General features: G+C 32.3%; 4 protein-coding genes across 4 annotated transcripts in view; 1 reads left to right on the forward strand and 3 right to left on the reverse strand.

Moving 5' to 3' along the window:
* Window positions 1-6,180, reverse strand: part of LOC106716352 (bumetanide-sensitive sodium-(potassium)-chloride cotransporter) — a 32,087-nt gene extending 25,907 nt beyond the window's left edge. Inside the window, exon 1 of the mRNA XM_045682976.1 lies at window positions 5,940-6,180. The gene's annotated coding sequence lies outside the window, so the exon portion shown is untranslated. The remainder of the gene's footprint in view (window positions 1-5,939) is intronic.
* A 4,465-nt stretch (window positions 6,181-10,645) lies between these two features.
* On the reverse strand, window positions 10,646-12,324 carry LOC106716369 (40S ribosomal protein S15). The gene is made up of 4 exons (XM_014509878.2): window positions 12,248-12,324; window positions 11,990-12,075; window positions 11,603-11,825; window positions 10,646-10,849 (listed from the first exon to the last, which is right to left on the reverse strand). Exons 1-4 carry the CDS (start codon window positions 12,254-12,256, stop codon window positions 10,724-10,726), a joined length of 444 nt encoding a protein of 147 aa, XP_014365364.1. The 5' UTR covers window positions 12,257-12,324; the 3' UTR covers window positions 10,646-10,723.
* Window positions 12,325-12,824: 500 nt separating this feature from the next.
* On the reverse strand, window positions 12,825-14,308 carry LOC106716374 (tRNA-uridine aminocarboxypropyltransferase 2). Its single transcript, XM_014509884.2, has 2 exons — window positions 14,089-14,308; window positions 12,825-13,524 (listed from the first exon to the last, which is right to left on the reverse strand). Exons 1-2 carry the CDS (start codon window positions 14,169-14,171, stop codon window positions 12,858-12,860), a joined length of 750 nt encoding a protein of 249 aa, XP_014365370.2. The 5' UTR covers window positions 14,172-14,308; the 3' UTR covers window positions 12,825-12,857.
* Window positions 14,309-14,726: 418 nt separating this feature from the next.
* Window positions 14,727-17,198, forward strand: part of LOC106716351 — a 50,696-nt gene continuing 48,224 nt past the window's right edge. Inside the window, exons 1-3 of the mRNA XM_045683001.1 lie at window positions 14,727-15,167; window positions 15,540-15,630; window positions 15,785-15,852. Coding sequence (XP_045538957.1) covers window positions 15,787-15,852 — 66 coding nt within the window. The 5' untranslated portion in view covers window positions 14,727-15,167; window positions 15,540-15,630; window positions 15,785-15,786. The remainder of the gene's footprint in view (window positions 15,168-15,539; window positions 15,631-15,784; window positions 15,853-17,198) is intronic.

A 17,198-nucleotide genomic window follows, 5' to 3' on the forward strand; every position in this document is an offset into this window, starting at 1 on the left:
AACGTACAGCCAACAACTAGAGTCTAGAGACATGAAATTTTGCACATGCCCATAGATCACTGATACTGCACTAAGAAAAGGAGCGAAATTTATGTTTATTTCATCACTATACGTCCCCACCGAGATGCTCGGAGCCTACCCTAGGCTAGGGGTGACTAGGCCATAGTAAACTATGGCTAGTGTGTAAAGTTTGTATGGAACAATGTAATTCCGTTATCCGCGTTACATAAAAATTAACATAAGCACTTTTCAGAACATTAAATTTTTTTCAAGGCTTTTTCTAAGATTATTTTGTAAAGGTCTAAATTAAGGGCGAAAGTTTAAGCTTCTTTAACGTATGCCATAATTAAAGAAAGAAGAATCTGACATAACTAATTACAATCAAAATTATGTCTCACTAAAAAATTATCTCACTTTTTCTGACATTTGTGTAGCTAAAAATTTTGTTTCCCGATTCATCAAATAAGCATTAAGTGTAATTACTTTTTTGTTGTGAAATTGTTTATAATTTAAAAGCTTTTAGGGAAATAATCCTTACCAAAACAAAACACATTTCGTAATTGACCAATCACACATAATTTGATGAAAAAGTTGACGAATTACCATTTATCAAATACTAGCTTTAACCCGCGACTCCGTCCGCGCGGAATAAAAAATAGAAAACGGGGTAAAAATTATCCTATGTCCGTCTCCTGGTTCTAAGCTACCTGCCCACCAATTTTCAGTCAAATCGATTCAGCCGTTCTTGAGTTATAAATAGTGTAACTAACACGACTTTCTTTTATATATATAGATGACACAAAATTCGTACAGAGAGTCTAACATGAACATTCGTGAGAACCTTTTAATAACGTCATTTACAAAATTTGTATTAAAATTATTCAGCGTCTCTACCGAGCATAAAGTACGTCAACAAATCTCATACAAATGATGACATATTTTGTCGTAGGCACGTGTCGTAAATTATTCGTTTCGAATAGAAATCCATTTACAAGTTTCCTGCCTCATGAAGTGGCTTTTTTAATTTCCTTACAAGACAGTTAGATGAAATAAAATAGTTAGTTGAACAAATTGTTAGGTTTCATTTGATTGTAGATTTTTTTATGTTCGTTGTATCTATTCCTGATTTCCTTTCCTATAACAGAACCTTAAGTTGTGATGATGCCACACGTTTTGTGTATTTTTTAAATCTGAATTTTAAGTCCCACAAAAGTTCAATGATAAGTACAACGTCAATATCTTTCGGTGGAATTGTTTTCCAATTTTCTTCTAACGTTTCGTAATGCGGAAGCTAAATCAAATCAACTGCACAAACCGTGACGACTTCTAAAGCGATAGAGTAAGTACCATCCAAACAATAAGATCCACATAAACGTTTCCCTATAATCTATTTCCCAGTAACAAAAGTGTCTAATTTATTAGTCGACTAACTGTCGCCCGCGGCTCTGAATGCGCGGAATTAAAAAAAAGCTTAATCAGTAGCCCATGTCTTCCAGGTTATTTTCTTTATCTATGTCAAATTTCAACGACATCCATTTAATTATTCTGGAGATACGTACTAAACATCCATCCATCATATATATGTATTTATAAGTAAGCAGGAACAAACAATGTAGCACAGGAATATTAATAAAAAAAAAAGATAACTAAAACCTGTGCAGAAAAGAGTACGGACCAAGCGTCTGTAGATGTAAAAAAAAAATAAAAAAAAATAAAAAAAAAACATCCATCCATCCATCTAAACATTTGTATCTAATCTATATATATAAAAGAAAGTTGTGTTAGTTACACTATTTATAACTCAAGAACGGCTGAATCGATTTGACTGAAAATTGGTGGGCAGGTAGCTTAGAACCAGGAAACGGACATAGGATAATTTTTACCCCGTTTTCTATTTTTTATTCCGCGCGGACGGAGTCGCGGGTAAAAGCTAGTAATGTATATAAAATTCTCGTGTCACAGTTGTCGTTCCCGTACTCCTCCGAAACGGCTTGACCGATTCTCATGAAACTTTGTGAGCATATTCAGTAGGTCTGAGAATCGGCCAACATCTATTTTTCATTTTTTTTTAACTGCGGGCGGACGGAGTCGCGGGCGACAGTTAGTCTATATATATAAAAGAAAGTCGTGTTAGTTACACTATTTATAACTCAAGAACGGCTGAATCGATTTGACTGAAAATTGGTGGGCAGGTAGCTTAGAACCAGGAAACGGACATAGGATAATTATTACCCCGTTTTCTATTTTTTATTCCGCGCGGACGGAGTCGCGGGTAAAAGCTACTAATGTATATAAAATTCTCGTGTCACAGTTGTCGTTCCCGTACTCCTCCGAAACGGCTTGACCGATTCTCATGAAACTTTGTAAGCATATTCAGTAGGTCTGAGAATCGGCCAACATCTATTTTTCATTTTTTTTTTAACTGCGCGCGGACGGAGTCGCGGGCGACAGTTAGTCTATATATATAAAAGAAAGTCGTGTTAGTTACACTATTTATAACTCAAGAACGGCTGAATCGATTTGACTGAAAATTGGTGGGCAGGTAGCTTAGAACCAGGAAACGGACATAGGATAATTATTACCCCGTTTTCTATTTTTTATTCCGCGCGGACGGAGTCGCGGGTAAACGCTAGTTTATAATATAAGTAAGATAGTAAGATAGTAAGAAGTAAAATTATGACATTTAGCTGGTTTTGTCCAATATAGCATTCACAATTATAGATGCAATCTAAGCAGAGGAAAAACATTAGGAAAACTAAAGAGGAAATTCTTGCATGAGAAAAAGACTCTACCGAAGGTCGTTTCGAAAGAGAGGAATCCGACAGAATATTACGAAGATAAAGAAATTATAATTCTGCTTTCAATGTAATCACTAAAATGCTGTATGCATGAATGTCAGGATAGAGTACGAATAAGTTTTGACAATCACACATGTTTATCAAGAACATGTTGCTTGTAAACAAATAGTAGACAAACACGACGTTCAATTACTTGATTAAACCACACCCTATAGTTGTCAACTTACTCGCAAAACAACTTAACAAAAAAATGTCTTCATAATGATTTTTAATTCTATTATGCTATGAAATACTGAGTGATATGTTACACGACTTTTTTAATATATTTTTAGAGAAAATTAACTTAAACAAAAGATTCCTAGGCCCCATAAAATATGTCTCTATCGAAGTCGTGGAGAGAGTACATACAATCATTATTAATTGATTAAAAAATATAAATGAATTATTACGGAGCTTGATACCGATAACATCAAAGCTAATAATATTATTTAACAAGTGAAGATAAAAGCTATCGCATCAGTGATCTCATTTATACACGGTTTATACTTTTTTATCTGTACCCACTTTCAACTAGATTTGAGTATACACGTGAACAATAAGTTCTGAATGGAAAAAAATGTAAAATTATATATATACATTATCAATTAATTAGCATTATTATTGCTATATTCAAGAGTAAATTGAGACAAAACAGTAGTAAAATATGTAGTACAATATGCAATGAACAATATGTAATATTAACGAAAAATACCTCCGTTATCGGTCGGGGCCCTCCCAGACGGACTTTTACCGTTCAGATTGATTAAATACTCATGAAGGGCTGTATTAAGAACATCCGACACCGACATGTATGCTTAGATGTATGAATGTTGAAGAAGCGAGAAAGGTGTGTCAGGACCGCACCAAATGTCTGTAGTCTCTACCTACCTCTTTGGGTTACGGGCGTGAGTTATGTTGTTGTTGTACCTACATTATTTTACGTTTTTGCGTTCAATCTAATGATTTGGAAGATGAAGGAGACATAATTACAGTTCCTTCCTTTAATTGCCGAAAAATTACCTTCATCACCCATTTTTTCTTAGTATTTTTTTGATGTTTTTTTAAATATCTCTCGAATCCTAATGTTCAGATAGTGTATAAAGTAGGAAAACAGACTATAGCCAACCTTGATAGAAGTCTGGCAATGTCAACGGGTATATAGAGGAAAAAAGGTAAATAATATTTTTTATAACAAGATGGCCTGGTTAACTTCACACGACAATAACAGAATACTTGGAAGATTCTGTAGACACATTTTAGGTTTGCCGTTTTCACTACACCTGTACAAAACGTTTAGAACTCCGAACCAGCCGCATCTATAATTCATTTTTAATAACTTTTAAATGAATAATATAATAAAAACTCATAGTATATACTTTTGTACGTAAGATTACAAAAATATACTATGATATAAACAAACATTTACGTTCCTGTAACGAATTCAGTAACTTCCTATTTAGAATGATTCACGCGTCGATCTAATAATATTTTACATAGTTCAAATATTACTTTGATGCGATGCCAGGAACCAATGGAGTTCTCGTTAAAGAACACTCACGAACAAGATGAGTACCAAATAAGTAATGTACTAAACGAGTGTGTGTGTACTTTTGATATAATAGACACTTATAATACCGAATAGACACTGACACGTAATGTAGTGTCTATTCGGTATTATAGACACTCAGTAGTTTAGTGTCTACAAATATTGTGTGCTACTTTTTGTATCTTACACCCTAAGGAACAAAAGTTAATTAAAATAACAGTCTTTTCTTCAATGGGTTCCTCGACCATTGATCATAATACCTTGAAACTAAAAAAAAAAAACACAAGGAAATATTTCTTTTCAAAAATCAACATCAAACAATGTACTGTGTTGTATATAGATTTTTTATAGTTTTAACTAGGTTTTTTTTTTCTTGAAGTGGCATTACAAATAACACAAAGAAGATTTTTCCTTCGCTTCTTATCTTTTTAATAAGTCAACAATTTATGGTGATCCAGCCAATTAAAACTAATACGATTGTTATCTACTGAATGTCAGGAATTGTAGTTAAAATTAACTTTTCATAAGAATATATCGGATTTATTATTATGTTTACTAGCTGAGCTCGAGACACCAACATCGTATCTTACAAAAATAATCTTACAAGATGATATACTTAATCATAAGAATAGTATAGTTGTAATCATATTACGTTCTCGCTCATTTTATTTGTTAAAACATAGATTAATAGTGACGTAGAGCCCGCAACAACATCTTTTACACTAATTGGCCGGTTCCATCGGCGAAATACTACAAACACATTGAAAACAGGCTTCAAGAGAAAGTAATTTCACGATTCGTCTGATGAGGATGCGCGCCGGAGGTCTAATTTTAGTCCTATTTCCCTTCCAACCCCGTTCTTATAAGCAAAGGGTGGAAAGAGGAACTGGACTCGGCATAAATATCCTCTCCTCCATAAATATGCGACCCCTCCTCTGTCGGTAAGACAACTAAAGATTAGATTAAAGTAGGCAACGCATCTGTAAATGTGGGGGTCTGTGAGCAGCAGTCACTTTAAGTATAAAAAAATAACTAATATATGTTTTATACAGGTATTTCGGCAATGGATGGTTATCCACATTTTTTGATGTTCAGTAGTTTTTATGACCATAATTTTCAAAAAAAAGGATTCAGAAGACTCACCAAATTAATGACGTATTTTGAGAATATTTTTCAAAGGTCAAATTCAACACAGCCTTTTACAAGTCTCTTTCAATAAAACTTAAAATATGAGACCAATGAACAACATATCATATAATTCTTGTATTACTAATGTTAAAAGTCAATGCTAACAAACGTTCAAAATATTACACCAAACGACAAATTAATATAAATGACTAATTAAATACTTCGTCAATTTAGGACTGGTTTATTTGATTTAAAAATATGGATATATTTTTATTCAAGTAAGGACGATTTTTTAATTTTAAGCGTTACGAAATAAAAATATTTTTTATAAATAATCAAAGTATAATTTTTGAATCAAAATTACTTTTTCTTTTTTATTAAAAACATTAACATAAATATTGTATAAGATATAAATATTAATTACTCACCGAGAAACCTCTTTGTATTTAAAATTTCACATCACTTAGACACGAGATAAAAAACATTATCACTTAACAAATACACTAAAACACTACTGTAACAAAGAGGAAATACAAAACAGAATAAGTCTGTACTTATCTGAATCTTTAAGTTCATTTAATATTTTTATCTTTTTTATTTTGTTTTTCTTTCTCTAATCGTAATCGAACGCGCGACGTGACGCGGCGCGTACGTTTGGCTGAATAGTCGATGGCAAAAAGCCACGAAGCCTACGCCACCGCGACTTAAATACTTCGCGCCCTTAGTACACAAACAGTAATTTTTAATTACGCCAATTATTAATTCTAGTTAGGACGAGATTTCTGCCAGTTTCAAGACAGCCACTGTGAGTCGGCGCTGAAATTTGACTTGGTTTTTGCAGTGGCAAGTTTCGGTGTTTATTTTTAGTCCGATACCTAATATTATTTACCGCGTTGAAGTGAATCGGTTGTAAAATAGAATCGTATTGAGATAAACGCAACATAACTCAACGGATTAGGGAAGCAAATATCCGGTCAAGTATCCCTCAAAAATGACATGGCATGACATGGAAAATGTCAATTCCCCTATCGATTAATTTTAAAAACCGGCTAAAAGAAAATTAACTAGCGTAGTTTTAAGACATAAAAGAGCTTTTTAGATAGGTAAATACACTTTCCACGATTGCATGTTTTTAAATATGACATAGAAACATTAAAAAGAACAAATGATTACCTCTCCCACTCTTTCTGAATCGATAAGAATATGTTTTTGTAAATGTTTCAGCATTGAAAACAACCCATAGCTAGTAAGAAGCGACTAATGCCGGTCGATTGATTGTTTTGTCATTTATCCGCTTATTTTAAAACATTAATGATGTGTACTTGACTAACTTCATTTTACACATCGTGAATCACGACCAACATACACGAGTAATGATTGGTATTACAAGTGTTGATTCTGTAAAGAAAGTGTGGCAATTATTTAACTAGGCTACTGAAGATATAATTTTATAAATTCACAAATACGTAAAGTATACCAGGGCTAGGGTTGGTAAACTTGATTAGAAGATCTACATTTTAATTTAATGACGAAGCCCTGTACGATCTAATAATTACATACTTCTTGTAATCTTAAATAGAGCATAATGTATGAAAGATTAGTGCAAATTATGCCGACCCTCCCTACGGAGGAGGGCAGGATGATAATATGTTCACTTTTTTGGAATTTTCAATTATAGAAGGCAATTTGTATAGCATTCTACGTAATATACAAACTTCCAGAGTGAAAAAAGCTAATATAAATACTGAAAATTATTTTAAATGTCGAAGGTTCTTCCCTTGTGCCTTTTACATAACTTATTAGTACAAATTTTATTGACTTAATATGTATATCCACTCAAAAGTAAACATGTTTTATCATTTAAAACAACAACTTAAACAAACAATACCTTCATCAATTATCACCTTCTTTAAATGAATGAGCAGTATCGCCATCTTTTTTACTAGTTCCATTTATTCGATAGAGCTGTCCCCCGCGCGGAAATAAAAAAAAAACTTAATTAGTAGCCTATATGTTCTTCCAGGATATGTTTTACATCTATGCCAAATTTCACCGAAATCCATTGAGCAGTTTTAAAAATACATTTTAACAAACATCCAACCATACTTCTGCCTCAATATTCGCATTTATATTATTAAAATAGTTTTAGACAATTCTAATAATACAAATTCTTGTTAGAATTGCCGAAAACAACATTCCAAAAAGTTTTATTTCGGCCGGAAACCGAATAAACTTTATAGTAAAGTTTATTCGGTTTCCGGCTCTACAATACAAATGAAAATGTTCTATTTTATTAATTTCGGTTGTTTTCAAAGAGCATAGGATTGGTTATATGTTTTTATACAAGTGTTTCGACAATGAAAACTCGCAGTAATATAATATGTAGACAGTCAAGTAACCTAGATATATAGACTGTATAGTTACTTACATATCACAGGTATAATTATACGCCCACTATCGCCGTTAACTAGGGTTATTATCCTCAGTTTCAGTCACTTAAAAATCCTTATTGGTTAATAATTATTAGTATTAAATAAATATAGACACGAGTTAATACGTCACGAACTAGATTGAAAGAATTTTGTTCGCATTTAAAGAAAACTGTATATATACGATACGAGTAGGAGATGCCAATGGGTTCGAACGCCATTTTTTGTTGTTTTTCTCGACATTTATTTCTATGAAATATAAGGAAAAATCTAATAACCTATAACTTTCAATGTAGAAATCCACAGCGATGGTGATTATACATAGTTTGGCAACGACAAATTCAGAAATTTTCACAAGATTAAGACACAAGAAAAATTTAAATTAATTAGTAGTTCCTTCAAAAGAACATGTGATCACGTGGATTCAAGTAAAGTCGACATACTAAGAATTAGTTAAAAGAGCGCAATGAAGGTGTCCAGCGTTTAATGCACATGCCCGGTAACTAACCTACATTGTAAACCTACTACGAAATTTATATAACTCAATGCATTGATGATCCTAAAACTTTTTATTTAATATTACAAAAGCAATTGTTGCCACGTGACCACGCTGATGATTCGTCTTATTTTACCCTTATTGTTTCATACAACTTTATTAGTACCTAAAAATGCATATTTTAAAAGTGAAAAGTGAAGTAACACAAAACAAAACATACGAGAAGATATATCGTACTAATGTATAGCCACGAATATCGTTCTTACTTATCGTATTACATGTACAAAAGTTAATTGATAGACATGAGAATCAATTTGTGACATGGTCGCTTGGTGGCGACGTCCCTCCGATGAAGTCAGTGGCTCCAAAGAACCGCTATTAACCAGATACAGCATCAAGCTAAAATACCTACAATATACAATATTTTACAAAATACAATTAAGATCCAGATTATATTATATTCTTGCTAGTTTACAGGACAAACAATTTAGTGGCATTTTTGTTACCTATACCTATCTGCTATGGACATACTGCGTAAAGATACAAGAGCTTTAGTCGTAATATTACCTGAGCATCTTGTAATATCATATTAATCCCGTGCTCCAATTAGTATTTTGTTAAAAGTTTTGGTCCTGGCTCAAAAATCTACGCCAGTGGTTTGAAAAGAGTAGCGGTCGCTTTTCAGAGCCGCGGTGTCAAAAGTACAAGTTGCCCTATTTATCGCCGACCTTCGAAAGAAGACAAGTTAACGTTCTTAATAAAAAAAAGATTAGAAACTTTACGAATCGAATATGTTGATAGACGACACAGCTTAACCAAATCTTTGGGGATAAAAAGCTAGTTTCATAGACGGACAACTCTATTACAAACTATTGGAAACTGTTGTTTTTTGGTTTGTTTGCTGTCTCAATATCTAATATTTACAAACTTAAGAAACCAAATATGTCCAGAGGTGATCTCAATAATTACAAATGTATACTTCGGAATAATTCGCAAATCCATTTAGGGCCCTGTTCAAAACATAGGACCGTCCGATAAGGTTATACAAATTAACGCTTCGCCACATAGCCGCGAAAGCTAACCGGACCAGAAGCGAATCAAAAATCGAATGCAAACTGGCATGAATTTAGTTAATTAGTTCTAGCTAACCATAAAGCAGACAAATTCATGACAGGCGAAATCATAACTAACATACAGAGAAAATTAAGGTTGGAAGCGCGTCTGTAGTTCTGATGTTGTTGTTCCGCTTCTTATCACTTTAACATTATCATATAAAAATGCTTGGCTTATATTCCGCTTAGCTTGTACGGTTGTGTGATACAGGCTTATGGGGCAACGAATTCCTGATCGCGTCGATTGACATCGGCTGGGGTCGGATCTCGCTAGTTGTGACCGCCTATAACCGATCCCATTGCCAGTATTGTTGAGCGTGATGCACTTCTCTTGACGCTTAATTATGTACTGTTATCCTTTTTTGTTTCGTCATATTGCTTTCTTGGAACCCTTTTATTGTTTTGATGTTTTCAGTAAGAAGTGATTGAGGGGCCAGCAATCGAACGAAGTACATTTTTGTAATTTCTTTTAAATGTCTAACACTAAACAACAACTTTTTGAAAAGCCTGATTGATAAACACCACAATGAAAATTTTCACTATCAAATTAATTCCGAATTAACTTAACGCTCAAAATTATCTAAAAACTCATATTTGTTTATTAACTGAAAATTATCATTTACCGCCAAATTTCATTTCAAAAACTTTAGACAAGATTTTCATATTCCTATACACACATATTCCTTACAATTGCATACAGATGGCGCTGAAACATACTTCTCCAAATCTCTCTTCTCTGATATCAGTTGATATATCAAATACCAGATACACCAAAAAGTGCCAAAGAATAATGCATCCATACTCTAAATTTTTTTACTCGCCTGTTAAGTTACTGTATTTTCAGCCAGTAATTATGTTTAAATTAATATCTAATATATAAAATTCTCGTGTCACAGTTTTCGTTCCCGTACTCCTCCGAAACGGCTCGACCGATTCTCATGAAATTTTGTGAGAATATTCAGTAGGTCTGAGAATCGGACAATATCTATATTTAATTTGTTTTTTTTTTTAACTGCGCGCGGACGGAGTCGCGGGCGACAGCTAGTAATTATACAACATGTTAACAGGGACTTTATATAAAAATAAAACAAAGTAAATTTTATTTACACAAGAACTTTATTGTACTCTTGCGCAAACTTTTTCCACTTAACCTAGAAAATGACAGTCAAGTAATTCTACTTGAGGGGAATGAACCTGGAACTGTGCGTTGCACCAATACCAGGCCTACCATGCTTTACTGGCTTGTATGTAACAGAGAACTCCCCTAGGTAGTGTCCAATCATCTCTGGCTTGATTTCAACCTGAAAAAGAAAATATGTTATTGCAAGATACCAGTTATATGGTAGCTTGTGGGTTAGCTGTGATTGCATGTCTTCACAGATAAGTGCTGCATGGATTAATACTGTGGATGTAATAAAGAGAACTCAAAGGTTTGCAGTGGTCTCGCAACCCTTAACCAATACCTAAAGTTATGTACTGTGCAGCACCAGATAGTAAGTGAAGACACAGACAAACAGCATATTGTACACTAATGCACGCTTCATATATTGTAAGCCATTGTTTACTTCACCTCCGTTTTGTTTTTTTTTAAATTAACTAGGTAAATACTAATTCCTGTGTAACTTTTAAAGTAACATTAGCAAGAACTGCAGATTATGATTGTCGATTGTGTGTTCAGGTTTATAGTCATAATTAAGTAGTTATTAATATTTAATGTAATATCTTACAAAGTAATATTTTCATCTCAAACATACAATAGTTTACATAGTAGTCATCAACATAATGTTACATATCATTATCTGGTATATGTTCATTGCCAGTTTATTTTCAGATTATAATTTCATTTTTAAGTATAACTTAACGGAAGTATAACTTAAAATTGAAACTATAATCTTATAATTTACCTTCTATAAGTTACCTTATATATACTACTATATATATACTTTTGTAAATTTGCTTGTAATTAATACAAATACTAACATATACCTTGCTTCTTTTGTAGGTAAATATGTTTAAGAAATCATAAAACCAAGTTCAGGATTATTTATACTAACCTGGTTGAATGTTTTTCCATTGTAAATGCCCACAATTGAGCCAACCATCTCAGGAACGATGATCATGTTACGCAGATGTGTCTTGACGATTTCAGGCTTCTCATTCGGAGGTGCTTCCTTCTTCGCGCGACGTAGCTTTTTGACTAACGCCATTGGCTTACGTTTAAGACCACGAGCAAACCGCCGGCGAGCTCGAGCGTGCATCAACTCCATGAGTTGCTCACTGTAAATAACATTAAGTAGTACGAATAACTAAATCAACGTAAGAAACACGATAATTATTGAATTATAATAATAGCTAATTTAGGACATAACCAAAACAAAGTCTAAAACTAAAAAACCACTAAATGTTGAATATGTAAAAAACATACAATGTTTAAAACTTACTTGGGCATATCAAGAAGTTGATCAAGATCGACCCCTCGGAAGGTAAACTTCCTGAAGGTACGTTTCTTCTTGAGAGTTTCATCAACCTGGAAATTGTAATCATAATGTCACCGATAATGTTTACGCAAAAAGTTCGAAAATAAATAGTAACTTCACACAATTGTTACATTTATATTGGGACACTGTGCTTAATTCAATTTATTCGTAAACGATTGAATCAGTATTTAAAGATTTTAACACTTAAATTTAATCACAAACCTCAGCCATGTTTCAGTTCGTTTGACAGAACAAAAAGAAAGAACTGTCAAAAGGATTTAGACATTTGACTGACTGCCAAAACCATAGACAAAGAGCAAAAAGTGTCTAAATTATCAGAGCTGTAAAATTTTGATAATCCGAATATTTACCTCCCTATGTTTAAAAACCATCACACTGACTGATTTCTACGTTTCTACGTGTCCACCTTGACGTGTTTTTGAAAATCATTAATTTAAGGTGTTTTACACCCAGCATCAGATATGGTTCAATCTAATTAAACAGTTTCTCAATAGATCTAAATATTTTCCAACTAAAGCTATTTTTAAGTAAAAGCTGTTGAACTTAATGAATCTCTGACTTGTTTAAAGTTTGTAATTCCAAACACTAATCATAAACAACAAGAAATTACTAATCTCAACAATAAAGATTTTTAATTTGATGGTGACAAAATGTAGTCTTGATTGGGGTTAAAAATTAAACTTATATTTGGTTGTAACAAAATTATTTAATAAAATATTAAATACATTAGAATACGTTTTTTACATATGTACATAAAATATTTTATGTATTACATTTTTATGTCACAGCTTAACATAAAAAAATGCTAAACTTATTCAAGTGTACATTGATTAGTAGACTTAAGTAATTTAGACAATCTCTTGCCAATTAACTTAGGATAGGTTTTAGTCTTGATTAAATACTCTTTAGATTGATGGGTCACAGCACCATTTTCCAATTGGTACTTACAGAGCATGTGTAAAGGTTGTATTAGTTGTTCACTATATATGGAATTGTTTTCTAATTGTGACAAAGCTTCTGCTGCTGTCTCCAAAGTGCTAAGGCAACCTTCTGTCGGTTGTGTTCTAATAATATAACTACTACTGTTATTTGTTACAAGTTTGACTTGTTTTATTTTGTGTAGAAGTGGACTAGATGCATATATGGCTTTTGCTTGCGGCCATGTACTGTCTATTAGAATAATATTGTAATAGTCATTTTCACATTTAAAATGTTTTATATCAACTGCACTTGCACTTGGATATAATAGTAAGGTGTTTGGTTGATTGAGAATATTTTGTAAATTTTCATGTTTAGGTTGTGGAAATTTTTTTCCTTTATAAATAAGGCACTTGTTTTCTGCTAACCCTAATTGTAACATTGGGGCTGTGCGCAAACATCTCTTCTCTTCAGCGGGATGTTGGAGAAGTATCACATTGCTCCGTGGATTTAACCTTTGAGGGGGTAGAGCTGAACACCAACAAACCACCATTGGCCTTCTGAAATTTGATTTGAAACAATGTGAAATGAAAATGAAATGAAAATGAAAATGAAAATCTTTATTATTGCACACTAAGTTTACAATATTCAATGTTGCCTTGGCTCCTAAACTAGTGAAAAGTGTATTTAAGGAGCAAAGGACTTCCCTTATGTGAAATTACATTGTTCTTAGTGAAAATTATAGATTTAATTAATTCAAACAATAATTTAGAATAAACAATCAAAAATCTCTATTTTCCTTTCCCGTGTTTATTGTTATTATTACTATTTGTATTGTATTTTATTAAAATTTAATAATTATATAGTTTACTCTTTTTAACACAATCACATTAGAGAATGAGAGGCTTAAATTTGACTGTTTTTTAAAAAATTAAATTCATTTATTATCATTACATATAGGTTTTATGCCCCTACTGAGCCGGATAGTACAGAATGTGATGTTAATACTACCTCTGCTTAACTTCAAAATTGTAACACTGTATCTAAGCTTCAAGTTTGCTCAGTCGGACTATTTTTTTTTTAATTAAAATATATGACAAAACTATATTTTGTACTACTTTTACCTGCAATTAACACATAGATCGCGCATCACCGGAGGATCCGCTGGTATATTCGATAAGTCTTCCCATGCCTGAAACTCTTCCATACTTAATTAAGCATTTTTTTTTTTCTAGCACATAAACAAACTTTATTGCCAATTGTGAGTAAAGTTCGTGATAAATTAGTGTAAAATTCAAGAAAATCAAAATATAGTGACTGCAAGTGCAAATGCCAATGCCAAACGCAAACATAGTGTAAAAAATAAATTAATGAAACGAAACATGTGGTTCCAAAGAGCAAATGGACAAAAAGCAATGGCAGTATTCGCAAGCATTAAAATTAATGATTGTATAGAAAAGGACCAAAATTTAAACACATAAAAATAATTTAATGGTACATAAAGAACTTGGAGTACAATATATGTACAAAAATGTTATCATTTTTTGTTCAACGCTAAGTCGGATGAAATAGAGAAGTGCATGGTGGTCAACAGGTAAAGAACTGTTAATAAAAAATACCGTCGTGGATAACAAGAGGGAACCGTTAATTTATAATTTTACTTTTAATCATAATTATTAGTATAGTATAGTTTAAAAATATGAGGATATAGATGATGTAATGGTTCTAAAGTTGTACTTTGATAAAAACAGATGGAGTCACATGTGAAGAACGTATATTGCCATTGCTTTGTTTTTGTTTGTTCTTTTTTAATTGTATTGTCAAAACTGTTTTATCAGACAAGATATGTATTGTTAGAAAATTGGCTTCTAATTAGATATTATAATGTATAACGTTCCTTAGATGCAGAGCTCATGCTATAAACATTGCAAGCAATTTATGGTACCCCAATGACGCCATTTTGCGCTGCAATTTTGAGCTATTATTATGATATAAGTCTCCTTCTTACACTTGAATTTCTCGTAAGGGTAAATGAATAAGCTGCAAATTCACTTGGCTTTCTCCTGCTCGTACTTATTTTACGTAGGATCGTAGATTTTATGCGAAAGATTTGTAAACATGGAGGCCGTGCTATGTAAGGCAATGAAAAAGTGTTTCTAATGTAATCTGTTAATATTTTGTGAAAAAGGGATATCTTGAAGCGGTTAGTACTCAGTATTTTTATGCTAATCATTAGCGAAATAACGAATATAAACTGTGTGTATATTTCGTTATTTGTTTCGTCGGTAATGTAAACGTATGCACCTATTTGGCGCCAACGTTCTAAAAACCGTTAAACCTATTGTTTTTCATTACAAGCTAAGGAGTTTATCTGTATTCCTACTTAATTGTAAATTTTTATGCTTTAAATCTGAACTCAGTTGGAAGCGACATCATGAAATAAAACTGGTCTTTCGAGTGTCGTCAGATCTGTCATTCGACAAATTGGTCTGAGGAGAAAACGCTACTCTAAAACATAAAAAAAAACACTGCGTATTTGCGTAATAGTAATAACTAAACGGATTATCTTTTTCAGAACGGTTGTTTAACTTAAAAACTATTAAGTAATGGTTGAAATGACGAAGTTTACAACTATACTATTGGAAACATCTTGACCAATCAACAAAGTGAGTATTTCGCATATTTATTTGTAATTACCTTTCTTTGCGCCTATTTTAATCATTATTTTGCTATAAATCATATGTATGCTAATATTAAGTATTAATTGTACAAGTGAAACACGAAATTATATTCAAACTTATTATATTATAATTGTTCCAGAAATGGGCACAGAAGTGCCAAAAACTCATGACTCAAGTGGTGGTACTGATTCAAACAGTGATTCGGAGGTTAGTATGTTTTGTTACATTTGAATGGTGTTACAACATATCTATCTTACAACCTTAATTCAATACAAAGCAAAGGATTATCAAAAATAGAAGATTAGTAAAAAGAAATTTTGGACTAACATTTCGAAACAATACACTTGACATTCATATCCTTATTAGATAACAACAAAATATTTTGTAATATTTAGGAAAAAATTTATCAAACATACAGATGATAATTAATCCTAAACTGAAAAAGATTTATGTACTATTGAAATGTTTATAATATTAAGATTTACCTGTGAGCAAATGACCTGAGGATTATTACTAAACTAATGAGAACTGAAAGGTACTTACCCACAAAAACATCAACTGTTTTTATTTTATGTTTTTGATGAGGTGTCTTTTCCATTCATCAGTGGGTGTAAATGGTTGTTAAAACAAAATAAGTCAGACTTTTTGGTCTCATTGAATGTAGTGAACTTCTAAGAGATGAAATGGATGCTCTTGTTCATGTTTGACTATTAAATTTCAATGCTTAAATTATATTTATATTGGTTTTAATTGGATAAATATAATGTAAGAAGGGGTGTAATTATATGCAAATAATTACTTTAGAGCAGGGGTTCCCAAAGGGCTAGATATCTTAAAGCATTGCTAATTTTCACCCTGTCTTCTTCTATTGACCTAAGTCAGAATTAAAAATAATAATAATAATTGATCTTAAAAGTAGACAATTTGGCCATAGATGTCTGTAGAAACAGTTCATTTTGGAAAAGGGGGTCACCTGTCCAAAATAGTTTGGGGATCCCTGCTTTAGAGCATAAGTGGCTCAGTGTTTAAGCACTTGACTTGCAATCTACAGGTCCTGGGTTTGAATTCCACTATGTACCAAAGTGTTTTTCGATACTCAATTTACATATGTACATTTATCTGATTTTCTTACGGTGAAGGAAAACATTGTGAAGAAATTCAAAGATCTGTGTGAATCAACCTGCACTGGGCCAGTGTGGTTCAGTATGGCTTAGTTAACCCTAAATTAGCTTAAGCTCCGAGCCACGGTGGGGATGTATAGTGAGCTGATGATGTATAACTGTTATTTAATATTTTAAATTCTATTACTATGTTTATGTATTAAAGGCAGAATAATATAGTGGTGTTAATAAGTTAGTTTTGTATCAATACAATGAAACAATTTTAGTGAATTTATCAAATTATTGCAATGGATTCATATCAACCTTACAATTAAAAAAAATACATTATACATTATGTTGTATATAAGTAGCTACAACATAATGTGTAATGCTACAACACAATATATTAGTAACTCGTGTATAGTTCACAGTGTTTTTAATCTGTTTCTGTTT

The sequence above is a fragment of the Papilio machaon genome, chromosome 20 (assembly GCF_912999745.1).
Source record: "Papilio machaon chromosome 20, ilPapMach1.1, whole genome shotgun sequence".
Lineage (NCBI taxonomy): Eukaryota > Metazoa > Arthropoda > Insecta > Lepidoptera > Papilionidae > Papilio > Papilio machaon.

Excerpts from the sequence above, each read along its gene's own strand:
- LOC106716369 (XM_014509878.2), bottom strand. Across the intron at positions 11,826-11,989 it reads CAACTTCTTGATATGCCCAA|TGAGCAACTCATGGAGTTGA; the intron begins GTAAGTTTTAAA and ends TGTTATTTACAG. Across the intron at positions 10,850-11,602 it reads ATGGAAAAACATTCAACCAG|GTTGAAATCAAGCCAGAGAT; the intron begins GTTAGTATAAAT and ends TTTCTTTTTCAG.
- LOC106716374 (XM_014509884.2), bottom strand. The coding sequence starts at position 14,171 with ATGGAAGAGTTTCAGGCATGGGAAGACTTATCGAATATACCAGCGGAT. Across the intron at positions 13,525-14,088 it reads GATCTATGTGTTAATTGCAG|AAGGCCAATGGTGGTTTGTT; the intron begins GTAAAAGTAGTA and ends ATCAAATTTCAG.